This window comes from Erpetoichthys calabaricus, chromosome 1 (genome assembly GCF_900747795.2).
Source record: "Erpetoichthys calabaricus chromosome 1, fErpCal1.3, whole genome shotgun sequence".
In the NCBI taxonomy this organism is placed as follows: Eukaryota; Metazoa; Chordata; class Cladistia; order Polypteriformes; family Polypteridae; genus Erpetoichthys; species Erpetoichthys calabaricus.
Window position 1 is genome coordinate 28821863 of NC_041394.2, and position 17164 is coordinate 28839026.

Below are 17164 nucleotides of genomic sequence, written 5' to 3' on the forward strand. Positions count from 1 at the left end.
GATACGGACGCTCGTCTAAAAATGCTGAAAGATTATCTTCACGTTGCTACCTTCTGTGCAGCTGCTTCATGAAGCGACATGCTGCACGGTGCTTCGCATACTTAAAAGCACGAAGGGCACGTATTGATTTTCGATTGTTTGTTTTTCTCTGTCTCTCTCTCTATCTCTCTCTCTCTCTCTTTCTCTGCTCCTGATGGAGGGGGTGTGAGCTGCCGCCTTCAACAGCTTTGTGCCGCGGTGCTTCGCATACTTAAAAGCCAAACAGCCCTATTGATTTGTTTGCTTTTCTCTCTCTCTCTGACATTATCTGCTCCTGACGCGCACTCCTTTGAAGAGGAAGATATGTTTGCATTCTTTTAATTGTGAGACGGAACTGTCATCTCTGTCTTGTCATGGAGCACAGTTTAAACTTTGAAAAAGAGACAAATGTTTGTTTGCAGTGTTTGAATAACGTTCCTGTCTCTCTACAACCTCCTGTGTTTCTGCGCAAATCTGTGACCCAAGCATGACAATATAAAAATAACCATATAAACATATGGTTTCTACTTCACGGATTTTCTTATTATGGCTCTGGAACGCAACCCCCACGATGGAGGAGGGATTACTGTATTGCAAGTTCACCTTTATTGATGCCTTTGAGAATTATGGAAAATCTGAAATAAGTCCTTGTTCAGTCCCTTCTGCACAACACTAAATAAGTTCAGTTCCCACGGCCTGTCAGACTAGGACATAACCTTTAGTCCTGGGAAGCACTTTATTATATTTCTCTGCACATCTTCAAGTGTTGCTTCAGTTTTGAAACGTGGTGAGCAGAATTCCACACAATGCTCTACACGTGATCTGACACATCATAAAGTCTAAGAATATGTCACTTGATTTATATTCAATGGCTTTTATAATATAATCTAACCTAATATAACCTAATTGCCTCGGCCCATTACTTAGATAAGAAACATAGAGAAAAGCCAAGCAAAATGACACCTTTTATTGGCTAACTAGAAAGATTACAATATGCAAGCTTTCGAGGCAACTCAGGCCCCTTCTTCAGGCAAAATGTACATTTGATTACATTTTGCCTGAAGAAGGGGCCTGAGTTGCCTCGAAAGCTTGCATATTGTAATCTTTCTAGTTAGCCAATAAAAGGTGTCATTTTGCTTGGCTTTTCTCTACATTCATAATGGCTAACACGGTACAACACCCTAGTACTAAGAAACATAGGAATTTTGAGAATTGAGTCATCAGGACTATTTGCTTAGCTAATGGATAAGTGGTCCCAATATCTCATCCAGATTCTTCTTAAAGGTTGTCAAAGTTTCTGCTTAAACCACATGTTTCAGTAGTTTATTCCAGAGTCCCACAACTCTTTGCACAAAGATCTGCTTTCTGCCACCCTTAATTTCCTTGAGTATTTCATTCACCCTTAAGCCCTTTTTTTTTTTGTTCTTTATTTCGCCTTATACAATTTCTTGTATTAGTAATTTGTTAGTTTTTGCATACCCCTTGGGGTCAGAGCGCAGGGTCAGCCATTTTACAGAGCCCCTGGATCAATTACAGGTTAAGGGTCTTGCTCAAGGGCCCAGCAGAGTAGGATCTCTTTTTGGCAGTGATGGGGATTCGAACCGGCAACCTTCTGGATACCAGCACAGATCCTTAGCCTCAGAGCCACCACTCCGCTCCATTGCTTGATCTTGATCTACTTTCTCGATGTCTGGATGAAATTCCAATGCAATCTCTTCTTCCTGAGACTAAATTGGTTGCATTTTTTGATTATATCAGAGTAGTACATGTCCTTAAGTCCTCTGATGTACTTGGTGGCTCTCATCTGCGCAGCTTCAGTAGTAGTGTATTAATGATGAGGATGATGATATTGATGAGATGATGAGAATGTTGAATCAACATAAATTCCTAAATCTTTTTCACAAGTGGCTTACTATAAGAAACTATCTCTAATCTTGTATCTTTAATTAATGTTCCTTTTGTCTCCATGTAGAACTTGGCAGGTTTCTACATTAAAGTCCATCCATCAATTATCCAACCTGCTATATCCTAACAACAGGGTCAAGGCAGGAAACAAACCCAGGACAGGGCACCAGCCCACCGCAGGGTGCACACACACACACACACCCCAAGCACACACTAGGGACAGTTTAGGATCGCCAATGCACCTAACCTACATGTCTTTGGACTGTGGGAGGAAACCGGAGCACCCGGAGGAAACCCACGCAGACACGGGGAGAACATGCAAACTCCAGGAAGTGAACCCAGGTCTCCTAAATGTGAGGCAGCTGTGCTACCCACTGTGCCTCCATGCCACCCTACATTAAAGTGCATTCTCCAAATGTTCACCCATGTTGGAGGTTGCCTGGGTTTATTTGAATCATGTTTTAAAATGTTTATAAGCAATGTCCTTCCTATTTTGGGTTCAGCAGGTTAATCCCATCAAGTCATGTATCCCAAAGCACATTTGATATTCTATTTCCTTATTTGTAAACTAATAGTCCATCTATTACTCTATGCAAATAGAATAACAAACCCTGATGGTAGGCCCACCTGATCCTCAGTGATGATCAGGGATGATATGTATGAAATAAATGAAGTCCTTGAAGATTCCCTGGATTGGAACAAGTGGAAAGTAATGTGCTGAAAACCATTGACTCTGGGTCAATGTGGAACAAAAGTTGGAAAAAGATTATATTATTCATATTTCTTTCCTTATAATAATAATGGTAATAATAATCTATCCATCTTCCTAACCTACTTATCCAGGGCAAGGTCCCAGGGCTGCAGGAGTCAATCCTAGCAATCATAGTGTGTAAGGCAGAAAAACACACTGTGCAGAGCACCAGTCCATTACAGGTCAAACACACACACGCTTGGGCAATTTTTCCAGTGCCAGTTTGCTACTACATTATTATAGTTCACATCTGTCTGTTGTTACAAGCCCAGGCAGAACATAACCAGTGCAGAACCAGAACTGAAGAAGTAAAAGCAGGATCATAAGTAGCATATAGTTTTACACTGGGGGTTTCTGCGTTGTCATAACTCCACTGATGACAGTGCCGTGAGCAGCTGAGCAAACATGAAACAGTATTCTTACATCAAGAAAAAAAGGTCCAAGAAAAAAATAATTATTTCTATCTTCCTTCCATTATCACATTATACCTCATTATAAAAGTTGAAGGTACGTTTTCTTAAATTTTAACCTTTCCTGTTTCAAAAATGAACATATTCAGAAGTTAATGGCTTTTCCATTTGCTGACAGACCAATTAGCCTTTAGCCCCAATGCAAGCTTTACAAATTCACAATGTATTAAAAAAATGCCAATGTTTCACTTTAGAACATAATTTTATATGCAAATTAATATAAACCATAATTGTGAAGAACTAAATTTGACTTGCAAAAATAGCAAACTTCTCCTTTAAGTTCTTATTGCAGATTTTTTTTTTTCTGGTGCATGAAAATCTCAGGAAAAATAATTTATTTGGCTTTTGTGATTAGTTTGGTTTCAAGTTCTCTTTTATGAACAAACATATGCAATTGTGTTTTTCAGTTTTATTTATGGTAAAATAAACTACAATCAAAGTGTCTTCCATTGCCATAACTAGTAGCTACCTTATTTTTCTTAAGCTGCAACTGTCCTTAATTCAGCAGCAGCACTTAAATAAATGCAAACTAAAACACCACTACTAAGTAAAAGCAAAGAGTCATAATCCTCACAATCTGACTTGTCGATTCCTGATGTGCCTTTTTTCAAATTGAAGTGAACTCTTATTTAGAGCATCTGGGATACTTTCCTGCATTGTGCTGTTCTGGTGCTACTCAAGCATCTAGCTCTGTCTACTCTGTGATGAGCTGATATGCAGCTGCTTCCCCGAGCAGCCCGTACCAGCTGGTACAATATAAAATGAAATAGTAAATAAAACAAAGTGCTTATTTAAGTAACCAAAATGTTTGCTAATTTGCTAATGCTCAGCCAAAATTTTTTTCTTAGGCAAATAAAATAAAGAAATATGATCCAAAACCATAGTCATAAATTGATATTGCTATGGTATTAGTTTTATTTCGTTTACATTTTATTATTTTATGTTTTTTCATTTGATTAATATTTTTTTTTAAATCGAACTTCATGGCCCCAGTGAAAGCTAATTATATCTTCATAGTTGTATATTTTTTGCTTTATTTATTTATTTATTTTGTCAGTGTAGCTTCAACCAAATTAACCTGTTTTTTTTTTTATCTTTTCTGTTTTGGTTTCAGAAGACAGTGGTGTTCCCTGTGCTCCATTCAGTGCTGTTTGATAAGACACAGTGGGAATCTCCTTACACCTTCAATCCAAGACATTTCTTAGATGAGAATGATCAGTTTAAAATAAACCCAGCCTTTATGCCTTTCTCAGCAGGTAAATGACGCTCAGTTATGTACTTTGAAAACCCTTGCTTTCATTCCTGTACCAATTGCTCTGTTCTACTACTAGATAGATAGATAGATAGATACTTTATTGATCCCAAGGGGAAATTCACATACTCCAGCAGCAACATACTGATACAAAAAACAATATTAAATTAAAGATTGATAACAATGCAGGTAAAAACATACAATAATTTTGTATAATGTTAACGTTTACCCCACGTTTGCCACAGATGTCAAGCTGTCCAGCTCCATGCCAACAACAGAGCCTGCCTTCCTCACCAGTTTGTCCAGGCATGAGGTGTCCTTCTTCTTAATGCTGCCTCCCCAGCACACCACCGCGTAGAAGAGGGCGCTCTCCAAAATCGTCTGATAGAACATCTGCAGCATCTTATTGCAGATGTTGAAGGACGCCAGCCTTCTAAGGAAGTATAACCGGCTCTGTCCTTTCTTACACAGAGCGTCAGTATTGGCAGTCCAGTCTAATTTATCATCCAGCTGCACTCCCAGGTATTTATACGTCTGCACCATCTGCACACAGTCACCGCTGATGATTACGGGGTCCATGAGGGGTCTGGGCCTCCTAAAATCCACCACCATCTCCTTGGTTTTGCTGGTGTTCAGTTGTAGGTGGTTTGAGTCGCACCATTTAACAAAGTCCTTGATTAGGTCCCTATACTCCTCCTCCTGCCCACTCCTGATGCAGCCCATGATAGCAGTGTCGTCAGCGAACTTTTGCACGTGGCAGGACTCCGAGTTGTATTGGAAGTCCGATGTATATAGGCTGAACAGGACCGTAGAAAGTACAGTCCCCTGTGGCACTCCTGTTTTGCTGACCACAATGTCAGACGTGCAGTTCCCAAGACGCACATACTGAGGTCTGCCTTTAAGATAGTCCACGATCCATGCCACTAGGTATGAATCTAATCCCATCTCTGTCAGCTTGTCCCTAAGGAGTGACTACTATCCATCCATCCATCCATCCATCCATTTTCCAACCCGCTAAATCCGAACACAGGGTCATGGGGGTCTGCTGGAGCCAATCCCAGCCAACACAGGGCGCAAGGCAGGGAATAAACCCTGGGCAGGGTGCCAGCCCACCGCAGGGCACACACGCACACACTAGGGCCAATTCAGAATCGCCAATCCACCTAACCTACATGTCTTTGGACTGTGGGAGGAAACTGGAGTACCTGGAGGAAACCCACGCAGACACGGGGAGAACATGCAGACTCCATGCAGAGAAGACACGGGAAGCAAACCCAGGTCATCTAACTGCGAGACAGCAACGTTACCCACTGTGCCACCGTGCCTCCCGTTCAACTACTATTTTAAATTATTTTTTGCTGATGCATTGTGGCATAGAGAATAACACTAAGGCATCATCAAGCCAACATCCAGGTTTCGAATCCCCCCCATAGGTTGTTATCTATGTGAGGTTTTCATTTTCTTCCTCTGCATAAGAAGATTTTCCTTTATGTGTCCCATTTTCATCCCACATCTCAAAGACATGTGGATTAGGTGAATTTAGATGTATGTATGTGTGACTGGTCCAGAGAATGAACTAGAGCACTGTGCAGGATTGACTCCTTTTTGGTGCCTAATGTTATGCTTATATTTTCCAACCAAATGCAACCAAAAAAGTGAATTGGAAGATGAAGCTGTTTTGTTGTCATTCAAACAATAATTTCAATATACCATCTTCACATAACAATAATTTGAATATGAAATTCAAAGCAAACTTTACTTGGACTTTGTTATATTTCATATGTTTATGGAAATTCCTGTTATCTGCACTATCCAAAGGTGAATATTAAGAGATTTTCCAAAAAGAAGTCAAGCAAAATGACACAGTTTATTTGCTAATTAAAAAGAGTACAATATGCAAGCTTTCGAAGCAGGTCAGACCCCTTCTTCAGGCAGAAGGCTTGCATATTGTAATCTTTTTAGTTAGCTAATAAAAGATGTAATTTTGCTTGACTTCTTCTTGCATTCATAATGGCTAACACAGTACAACACCCTACTACTAAAAAGATTATCCTGTAAGATATTATTTTATCATGGAAAGTCTTTTAGGGATATCTCTTTTTTAATGTGGACTCACATTAATGTGTAATGTTTTACTATCTGTCAAAACTTTAGTTTACCTATTTATATACCTACCAACCTTTATGGATATACAATTTACTGTTGGAATGCAGTTGCACCTAGAACTAAGGTCCACAACCTTACTGTCAGTAGTTCCTTTGAACTATAGAGGTGATATGCATCTAATTTATGCGTCTTCATTGTTTTATAGGAAAAAGAATTTGTGCTGGTGAGGGTCTGGCCCGCATGGAGCTCTTCTTGTTTTTTGTGAGCCTTCTACAGAATTTCTCTTTTTCATCAACAGAGGATCCTGAAAAGGTCGACCTCACCCCATACACCAGCTCACTTCTAAATGTTCCTCAGGCATACAAACTCAATGCCCATAAACGTTAGAAAGAAAAAGGCATTAAAATGTAAACATTTATGAACGAAGTGAATAAATTAACCTAGCTCTGGGTGAACTAAATTATTCAAAATAACCTGGGTGATTATATTTGTCGAAGAGCTTATGAAGTACACAGAGGATCATCTTGGGTACAGTCTAATTAATGTGATTCTGGATTTTCCCTTGGGGTCAATAAAAAACCCTCCCTTTTATTCTTATTTTATGTGATCTTTCTATTTATGTTTTATAAAGGGCCTTTCCATTCTCTTTCTTTCTACATTTTTAATTTGAATCAAAAAACATAGTTTGTTTCATGTAATCTATGTCAGTGTCCTGACTTGTATTTACCCAAAGACCACTGGGTTGCTACTAATGCTATTTTATCTTTTCTTTTAAAACATAAAGTAATCTGCATTCATTGTGTTGTCTTGTTTTTTGATGAGGTTAAATCAAATGGAGCAATTCTGGTACTACACTAAAGAAAAGATTTCAAAATTATACTGTTTGATTTTAATGCTCAGTAACTGTGTACTTTTAGAACATTACAGAAAAGTGGAACAAAATAAAATAGCCAGAGTGTAGATTTGTCTAAAAAAATGTTTGTTGAAGTTCTATTAGAGAGATTGCATTTCTTGAGTACTAATTAATTTTGACCACTTTGCAGAGATCTGTTTTCATTTTTACATTAAGGAATCTTTTTCAGCAGATCCCTGTCAAAAAGGTCAAATTATATCTAAAGTGAATTCAGTGTTGTATAATAAAAAATGTAAAAACCACCAAGAGAATGAATATGTTTTAAAGACATTCTATTTTAAGCATGAAATTAATTTGAACAAAAAGTCAAAGTTGATTAACTGACTTTGCTCAGCCGCCTTACAAAAGCTGGGTTGTTTTGAGCTGAGGTGGATTTAATGATTTGATGGCCAAAGGCAAAAATAGGAATGGGGCCCTCATAAATGTCATTGATCACATTTTTCCATTCTTATTAGTGTATGGGGTGGACAATAATATCTAAGTGTGCCTATGAACATGGGCAAACTAGCATATATGTTAATCTCAAACATTAACTCTGAAAAATAGTTGCTATAAAAATTGTTTGAATTATAAAACCTAATAAAAGCTTCAATATTGTGAGTGTAGCTGCGTTTTCCCAAAGTTTCCAAAATTCAGCAGCTCTAACTCAAAAAATGGGATTCAACAAAGGCCTGACGTGCAGAAATGATCCCACAGATAAAACATCTTCATTTTTAAAAGTTTAGTTAAGTTTCAAAGTAAAACAGTTCACACAAAAAAGAAAATTAAAATAGACAAGAAAAAGGAAAAATTATAATAAGAAAAATGTAGTTCTAAGCTTAATCTTGTTACATCTTAAATCGTTACTAATCACTTATAATTTCTGAACCATTTCAAAACGTTTCTGAACCATTTCAAAGCGGTCAGAAAACTGTATGCTTATCCCATCTCTGAGTAGAAAATGGGTCTTTCAAGTCCCTGTTTACTGGGACCTGTTCTAAACACAACGAGCTTATTAACTCACTGTTTCTCAGTTATAGTAAGAAGATTCTATCACTTACTAACTTATAGGGGGAAAAGACTACAGTAATCCCTCGCTACTTCGCGGTTCACTTTTCGCGGATTCACGACTTCGCGAGTTTTTAAATACAAGTGATTGCCCGCCTATCGCGGAAGTTATGTTCCAGACCCATCAGCAACAGGAGAAAATCCGCGATATAGAAAGACCATATAAATAAACATTTTTATAGTTTAAGCCTTAAAATACCCATCCCACATGCTTTAAACACATGTAAACTTATAAAACACACCTTGTTAACACATATGATATGTGGATGTCGGGCTAAGGATATGAGTAACATCTCACTATTAAAAAAACATCTTAACTTCACGCAAGACAAAACAGTGAGACAGGAAACTAGGTGCTGTACAGGCTTTTAAATTATTGACACGCAGAGCGACAAGCAGCACAAAGTCCACTTCTCCTTAGCGTTCATTCAGCTCCCCACCCCCTTGACAATGCGAAGTGAAAGGAGCGTACTGCGCCTCCGGGGAGGGGGTTTGGGCGAACGTGCGTTCAGCCCTCACACACCCCCACTCCTCCTCCTCCTTCCGAACGCGCAGAGCGACAAGCAGGCATTTTGGCAGAAGCAGCACAAAGTCCATTTCTGCTCAGCGTGAGTTCAGCTGCCCCCCTTCACAAAGCGAGTGCAGACACATCGACGTCTGATCGCTGCGTGCAGTGTGCAGTGCTGGTCTGCGGTGTTTAAGAATGTAGAAATTGTTTAAGAGCATAGGAAGTGTTTATAAGAGTGTGGGAAAGGTTAACAAGAGAGTGAGAAAGATTTATAAGAGTGTGGGAAGGGTTTATAAAGCCTTAAAATATGTATAAATAATAAAATAAATATAGGTCGCTACTTCGCGGATTTTCACCTATCGCGGGGGGATCTGGAACGTAACCCCTGCGATAGGTGAGGGATGACTGTATACCATTGTCTATGACTATAGAAGAAATTATATTCTATTCAAATAAAGCAAACATTAATATGAGTTTAACTGAAAACGTGTTGTGAGGGTCTGCTGGGAACGTCTGGCAGAGCCCCCTGTCAGAAGTAGCTTCAACTCCCACCTCCGGCAGAACTTCGACCACATCCCGAGGGAGGTGGGGGACATTGAGTCCGAATGGGCCATGTTCCGTGCCTCTATTGTTGAGGCAGCTGACCGGAGCTGTGGCCGTAAGGTGGTCGGTGCCTGTCGTGGCGGCAATCCCCGAACCCGCTGGTGGACACCGGCGGTGAAGGAAGCCGTCAAGCTGAAGAAGGAGTCCTACAGGACCCTTTTGTCCTGTGGGACCCCGGAGGCAGCTGATAGGTACCGGCAGGCCAAGCGGAATGCGGCTTTGGTGGTTGCTGAGGCAAAAACTCGGGCATGGGAGGAGTTTGGGGAGGCCATGGAGAATGACTTTCGGACGGCTTCGAGGAGATTCTGGTCCACCATCCGGCGTCTCAGGAAGGGGAAGCAGTGCAGTGTCAACACTGTATATGGTGGGGATAGTGCGCTGCTGACCTCGACTCGGGACGTTGTGGGTCGGTGGGGGGAATACTTTGAAGACCTCCTCAATCCCATTAACATGCCTTCCAATGAGGAAGCAGAGCCTGGGGACTCAGAGGTGGGCCTCCCCATCTCTGGGACTGAGGTCACCGAGGTGGTCAAAAAACTCCTTGGTGGCAGGGCCCCGGGGCTGGATGAGATACGCCCGGAGTTCCTCAAGGCTCTGGATGTTGTAGGACTGTCTTGGCTGACACGCCTCTGCAACATCGCATGGACATCAGGGACAGTGCCTCTGGATTGGCAGACCGGGGTGGTGGTCCCCCTCTTTAAGAAGGGGGATCGGAGGGTGTGTTCCAACTACAGAGGGATCACACTCCTCAGCCTCCCTGGAAAAGTCTATTCAGGGGTCCTGGAGTGAAGGGTCCGTCGGATAGTCGAGCCTCGGATTCAGGAGGAACAGTGTGGTTTTCGTCCTGGTCGCGGAACAGTGGACCAGCTCTATACCCTTAGCAGGGTCCTGGAGGGTGCATGGGAGTTTGCCCAACCAGTCTACATGTGTTTTGTGGACTTAGAAAAGGCATTCGACCGTGTCCCTCGGGGAATCCTGTGGGGGGTACTCCGAGAGTATGGGGTACCGGCCCCCCTGATAAGGGCTGTTCAGTCCCTGTACAATCGGTGCCAGAGCTTGGTCCGCATTGCCGGTAGTAAGTCGAACCCGTTTCCAGTGAGAGTTGGACTCCGCCAGGGCTGCCCATTGTCACCAATTCTGTTCATAACTTTTATGGACAGAATTTCTAGGCGCAGCCAGGGTGTTGAGGGGGTCCGGTTTGGTGGGCTCAGGATTGGGTCACTGCTTTTTGCAGATGATGTTGTCCTGTTTGCTTCATCAGGCCGTGATCTTCAGCTCTCTCTGGATCGGTTCGCAGCCGAGTGTGAAGCGGCTGGGATGAGAATCAGCACCTCCAAATCCGAGACCATGGTCCTCAGCCGGAAAAGGGTGGAGTGCCCTCTCAGGGTTGGTAGCGAGATCCTGCCCCAAGTGGAGGAGTTCAAGTATCTCGGGGTCTTGTTCACGAGTGAGGGAAGAATGGAGCGTGAGATCGACAGGCGGATCGGTGCGGCATCCGCAGTAATGCGGGCGTTGCATCGGTCTGTCGTGGTGAAAAAGGAGCTGAGCCGCAAGGCGAAGCTCTCAATTTACCAGTCGATCTATGTTCCTACCCTCACCTATGGTCATGAGCTATGGGTAGTGACCGAAAGAACGAGATCGCGAATACAAGCGGCTGAAATGAGTTTCCTCCGCAGGGTGTCTGGGCTTTCCCTTAAAGATAGGGTGAGAAGCTCAGTCATCCGGGAGGGGCTCAGAGTAGAGCCGCTGCTCCTACGCATCGAGAGGAGTCAGATGAGGTGGCTCGGGCATCTGATCAGGATGCCTCCTGGACGCCTCCCTGGTGAGGTGTTCCGGGCACGTCCAACTGGGAGGAGGCCCCGGGGAAGACCCAGGACACGCTGGAGGGACTATGTCTCTCGACTGGCCTGGGAACGCCTTGGGATTCTCCCGGAAGAGCTAGAAGAAGTGGCCGGGGAGAGGGAAGTCTGGGCATCTCTGCTCAAGCTGCTGCCCCTGCGACCCGACCTCGGATAAGCGGGAGACAATGGATGGATGGATGGATGGATAACTGAAAACTTTAACTTTCTAAAACTGGCTCTTACAGTGAGCATTGCTCAAAATCTACTCAGTAACAGTAATTTTATGTCGCTGTTCTGGTTATGAACCTGAAGCGACTTTCTTGTTTGCAAATGGTGACTATCAAATTACATGGTGGATGTCACAACAATTTATTTCATGGATTAGAATGTGTTAGTGCACTCTATAAATGTTTTTAAGTAACTTCATTTGTTAAAACACTTGCACACAATTGAATTTGGTCCCTCATAATGATGCCATGCCCAGTATGTTTGCAATGACTTGGACAAAAAAATCCCTAGCAATGTTTAGTCTGTAAAAATCAAGAAAAGAGACTTTGGTAAGCTTATTTTGAATTTGCCCCATTGGCAAGGAATTCAGTTACTTCCACCTGCAAAACCTTTGTCAGGTTGAACCCATTAATAGCGAAAGGAATTTTAAAAATTCAAATTTATGACGAAAGATGACAATCTGAGCTGCATGTCTGGCAAGTACAGGAATAATCCATTTCTATAGATCTACTTTGAACCTGCACACATTTACATCTGTTAAATGTCACTCTTTGTGCTGATTTATGCGTAGAGCCACAGTGACACCTGGAGTTTCACTTTCAGAGCACTGCTACCAACGAAATCCATCACTGATAAAAGTCACCCTGCTAAAGTCATTTTTTAGCATGTAAGACAATGAAAAGCAACCAGCTAAAACACCGACCTTTATCCCTCAGCAGACTATCCTTATTCCTGAGGCAAACACTTGGTCTCTTCGGATGACACATGTTAGCATTTACTAACTTACTACTCTTACACCAACAGACAGTAGGCATATTATAGGAGACGGAATATTAAAATATATGGGCTGTTTGGACCTGCGTCACAGGTCATCCTTTGCTCAACCCTGATTGTACGAGGCGGTGCTTTTTGTATCACAAGTCCGGTGTTTAAGATAATAAATGCTCATGCCTTTATAGTGTTAAACAAATGACACTTATTAAAGACAACAAATAAATAGATACAATATGAACCTATAAAGGATTTTGCTAGACACATGAACACAAGTGAACTTAGTAATGTGCAATGAAACCCCACAAACCTTCCAAGAAATTGTTATATGAAAATAAAAAGATAAAAAAACAAGATCTATGCACAAACAGTACAACAACAATGCATAGCAATTCAGTCCAACAATATTGTGAAAAGAGTAAAGGAAAACGTGACAAGCCCCATTGTATCTACAAAACAAAACTTACAGTTAGATAAAACACCTTGACTCTTGAAAATATATACTGTATATACAGTATATAAATTCCTTTAAAATAGTTAAAACCTACTATATAAAAATGACCATCTGAGACACAAATTTCGCTTCCTTATTGCAACACCCAGTTAGTCGTTGCTGTAACACAGACCTGGCTTGAGACTGTTTCTAGGCCAAATTATACAGGTAGGTGAATTAGTCTCTTAAAGAGATAAGACCCAACTTATTCAGAAACAACATGTACTATTTAGGCCATCAGTATTTCTCAATCCTACATTATTTCCCCATTTAATTGATCATTGTTCCAATGATCATGTCACTTCTACTATTAAAATCCCATCTAAACACTGTGTGGAGGTGCTTGGACAAAAGAGAATCACAATTCCACTATTCTTCCCCAACCAGGAAGGGCTCTGTTCTTCCCCCGGTGATATATAGATTTTGGCAGATGATATGTATTGGAATGTCCTCCTGCCGTTTGCTGAACTCACCTCCTCAAATTGGGCAGTGACTCCTTTGCTCTGTCAGGCACCACAGCCGCATCTTCCTGCCTTTACAGAGGTGCTTAGAGTTCTTCCTCCGATATTGCAATATTATCACTTGGTTAAGATGGTGTTGCCCATAATTCCAATCCTCTGTAATCCTCACTAGAAGTACATGTGGTCAATAATACTTCCCGTGCATGTGGGCCTGAATTTTTTTCTGACCATGGCTGATCTTTGGGACAGAGTCCCAATATGGAATGATGTGCATTATGAAGTGGCTTGGAACCACCTACCAGCACAATTGTATACAGTGACTTATTATCCACACATCCCATTACTCTATATGGCATCTCTTCCCTAGGGAACTAGGGAATGGGGAAGCAGGGAGTTTAGGACAGGCCAGGTTTAGATCTATACATGGAAGAACAAACAATGGTGTAGAAATAAAAATGCATAGTAATGTAAATTCTAAGCAAACATTTAAATGTAGAAGGGTTAACGCATTAAAAATAGCTTGCCTTAATGCTAGAAGTATCAAAAAAATGGTAAGTGAGTTGGAGTTGTATGTAGCAGAGCATAATTATGATATTATAGCAATAACGGAAACCTGGCTAAATAACAAAGATGGGGATGAGTGTAACATAGAGGGATACACAGTTTTTAGAAGTAATCAGTGACTGTTTTCTAACACAACATGTAAAAGCACCAACAAGGGGTGAAGCCTGTCTGGATTTAGTATTTTGTAACAATCAGATTAGAATTTAGGTTGTAGGGGTGATTGAACCACTAGGGTCAAGTGACCATAATGTAATACAATTCTCAGTATTTTGTAAGAGTACAGATGCAAAGACTAAAATTGTTAAGCTGAACTTTGGTAGGGCTAATTTTGAGCAGATGCGACAAAGTCTATAGGAGGATACATTGGGATAAGCTTTTAAGTGTGGAGACAGTCGAGGAGCAGTGGAACAGGTTTAAAAATGTTTTACATGTAATGCAGGACAGATACATACCTAAAACTGGAATTAATAGGAAACTAAAAAAAAAACCCACGGTGGATTAATAAAGATTTAAAAAAGAAGTTGCAAAGGAAAAAACTGCTTTATAAGGCATATAAGACTAATGACTGCAAAGTGATATCATAGAGCGTATGAGAACATGAGGGCAACCATTATGAAGGATATCAGGAAGGTTAAAAGACAGTTGGAGAAGAATATAGCAGATAAGGTGAAAGATGACCCTAAGAGATTCTTTCAGTATTTTAGTAGTAAAAGAACAGAAAAGAAAGAAAAGAGAACTATATATAAATTCCAAGTGTTACAGGTTGAAGGAGATGTACTGATCGGTGTTGCCCCACCTGTATTCACTCCAAAGTTGGGGATCCAACATGCTTGTTCAAACAGTTTTCACTGCTTGCTTAATCACCTTCCTCAGTTTTCTGTGCCATGTGCTTCCCACCCAAACTCTGTCACCATTTCATAACGAACTCCCTTTTCTGTGTAGCCCCACCCCCTAAAACTTTCACTGGCTCTTTAAAATGTTGAGCCCACTTCTGACCAAATCTGCAAACCTGATTGGTCCATCTGTTTTCTCGGGTTAGATACCTATATTCACATGCATGGCAGTGCTTTGTTCTGGCAGGCATAGTGGCTTTCAAAAATAATACTGTCATTAGAAAATTATTGCTTCAATAACATATGGCACAAGATTCTTCACAAATATTTTTGTTCCATTACACAGCAGTGTGGAATGATGTAAAAGTACTAGTGCCCCGCAATAAGGAGACCAAGGTTTACATGCTGCATGTATCATGTGTGGATTTTTTCATGTTTTTTCTGTATTTGTGCAGGTTCCTTCAGGATTTTCGGATTTCTTTTCACAGTCGAGTTTCTTTTCACAAACACCTGCAGTTTCGGTGAACTGGCATTGCTGATTTGGCTCTGTGTGTGTATTCACATCACAATAGACTGGTGCCTTGTCCATAGATTGATCCTTCCTTGTGCCCAATGCTTGCTGGTATAGGCTCCAGCTTCCCTATGACTCTGCCCTGGATGAAGTTGCATGGATGGAGGAATGGACAATTATGTAGCAACAACAAAGGAGATCCAACTTTTCTTTAATAAAGTTTTATGATAATTATAGGTGGTCACAAAGAGTTGAAGAACTCCACTACGTATAAAATACAACTGCTGGTTATCAATGACAGTCTATTAAACTTTATACTTTGGCACCCAATTTGTTTTGTGCTAGGATCATTTCTGGTTATTCATGGTTTTTGGTAAGCTGTCTTTAATATATATATATTGTATTTGACTGGACCATTGTGCAAAATACAAAATGGAATCACATTAGATTAGCTGGAGAATTTGCAGTAACTATGCCATCTGTGATCAAAAACACCATCTACAGTCTTTCAGTGAGAATGGCTAAACTGGTTTGTGCTGACAAAAAGGCAACAGCAACTAATATAGCAACTTATGATGGTATGAGTTAGGTCCACACTCCATAGTTGTTTCTGAGAGCCATTTGCTGAGGCTGCAGTGGGCACAGGCTCATCAAAACTGGAAAAATGTAGCCAAGTCTGATGAATCTCAATTTAATAATAATAATAATAATAATTCATTACATTTATATAGCGCTTTTCTCAATACTCAAAGCGCTATCCACACAGGGAGGAACCGGGAAGCGAACCCACAATCTTCCACAGTCTCCTTACTGCAAAGCAGTATTTATGGTGAGGCACACAGAATTTGGTGCCAACATCATGAATCCATTCACTCAGCTTGCCTTGTGTCAACAGCCCAAGAAGTTGGTGGTGTAATGGTTTGGGGAATGTTTCCCTGGTGCATATTGTGCCTATTAATATCAAACAATCATTGTTTGAAACCCACTGCATATTTGATACTTGCTGCTAACCATGTACGTAGTTTCATGGCCACAATTCACAACTTTTCTTATGGCTACTTCCAGAATGAAAATGTACAATATCACAAATCAAAAGTTGTCTCAAGCTTGTTTCAAAAACATGACAATGAGATTAGTATTCTCCAGTGGCCTTCCCAGATCTGAATCCAACAGAACACATTGGGATACGGCAGAATGGAAGATGTGAAGCATGAATGTGCAGCTGAGAGATCTGAAGAAACTGGGAGATGCAATCATGCAATCATGTCAACATGAACCATAATCTCAAAGGAATGTTGAGAAAAGAATTGTGACTGCTTTAAAATTAAAAGGAGGACATACCCAGTATTACTATAGTGTTCCTAATAATTTTCACAGTGACAATATATATAATCATAAAATAAAGGGAGGTTGTAGGACTGGCAGTTTCTTAATAAAGCATATACCTTCTAACTTCTGCAGATGCCCCACATATTGTTATATGTTATGTGTGAAACTGATGAACCAAAGGGACACGTGTCATTTTCTGGTGAAATGCATGACCTGTTTTATATCCATCAATCCCTCTTTGCTGGGTAATTTTCAGACGTTGTTAGGATCATGTGTCATTCAGGGTCAGATGAAATAATTTTCAGGGTTTTTCCCAGTTATGCAAAGGGTGTGTTAGAGTAGGAAACAGACAAACAATTTATATAACTGTACACTTTACATTTCTTTTTATGATATGGACACTGGTGGGGGGTATTATTTTGCAAACAAATCCACCACGTCTAATAACTTTGCACTTCCCTTAGATCAGCTGCCTACTACTGTATGTACTGTAAATGTATAGATAAAGTATTACTGTGCATGTTTTCAATCTGGTGAATTTTTGAGGATTTTATTACTTG

General features: G+C 40.7%; 1 protein-coding gene across 2 annotated transcripts in view; it reads left to right on the top strand.

Annotated features, from left to right (window-relative positions):
• LOC114648013 (cytochrome P450 2C25-like) overlaps positions 1 to 7270 on the top strand; it is a 110915-nt gene extending 103645 nt beyond the window's left edge. For both annotated transcript variants that reach the window (XM_051918752.1, XM_028796790.2), the window contains exons 8-9: positions 4259 to 4400; positions 6708 to 7270. In XM_051918752.1, coding sequence (XP_051774712.1) covers positions 4259 to 4400; positions 6708 to 6889 — 324 coding nt within the window. In that variant the 3' untranslated portion in view covers positions 6890 to 7270. The remainder of the gene's footprint in view (positions 1 to 4258; positions 4401 to 6707) is intronic.
• Positions 7271 to 17164: the final 9894 nt, after the last annotated feature.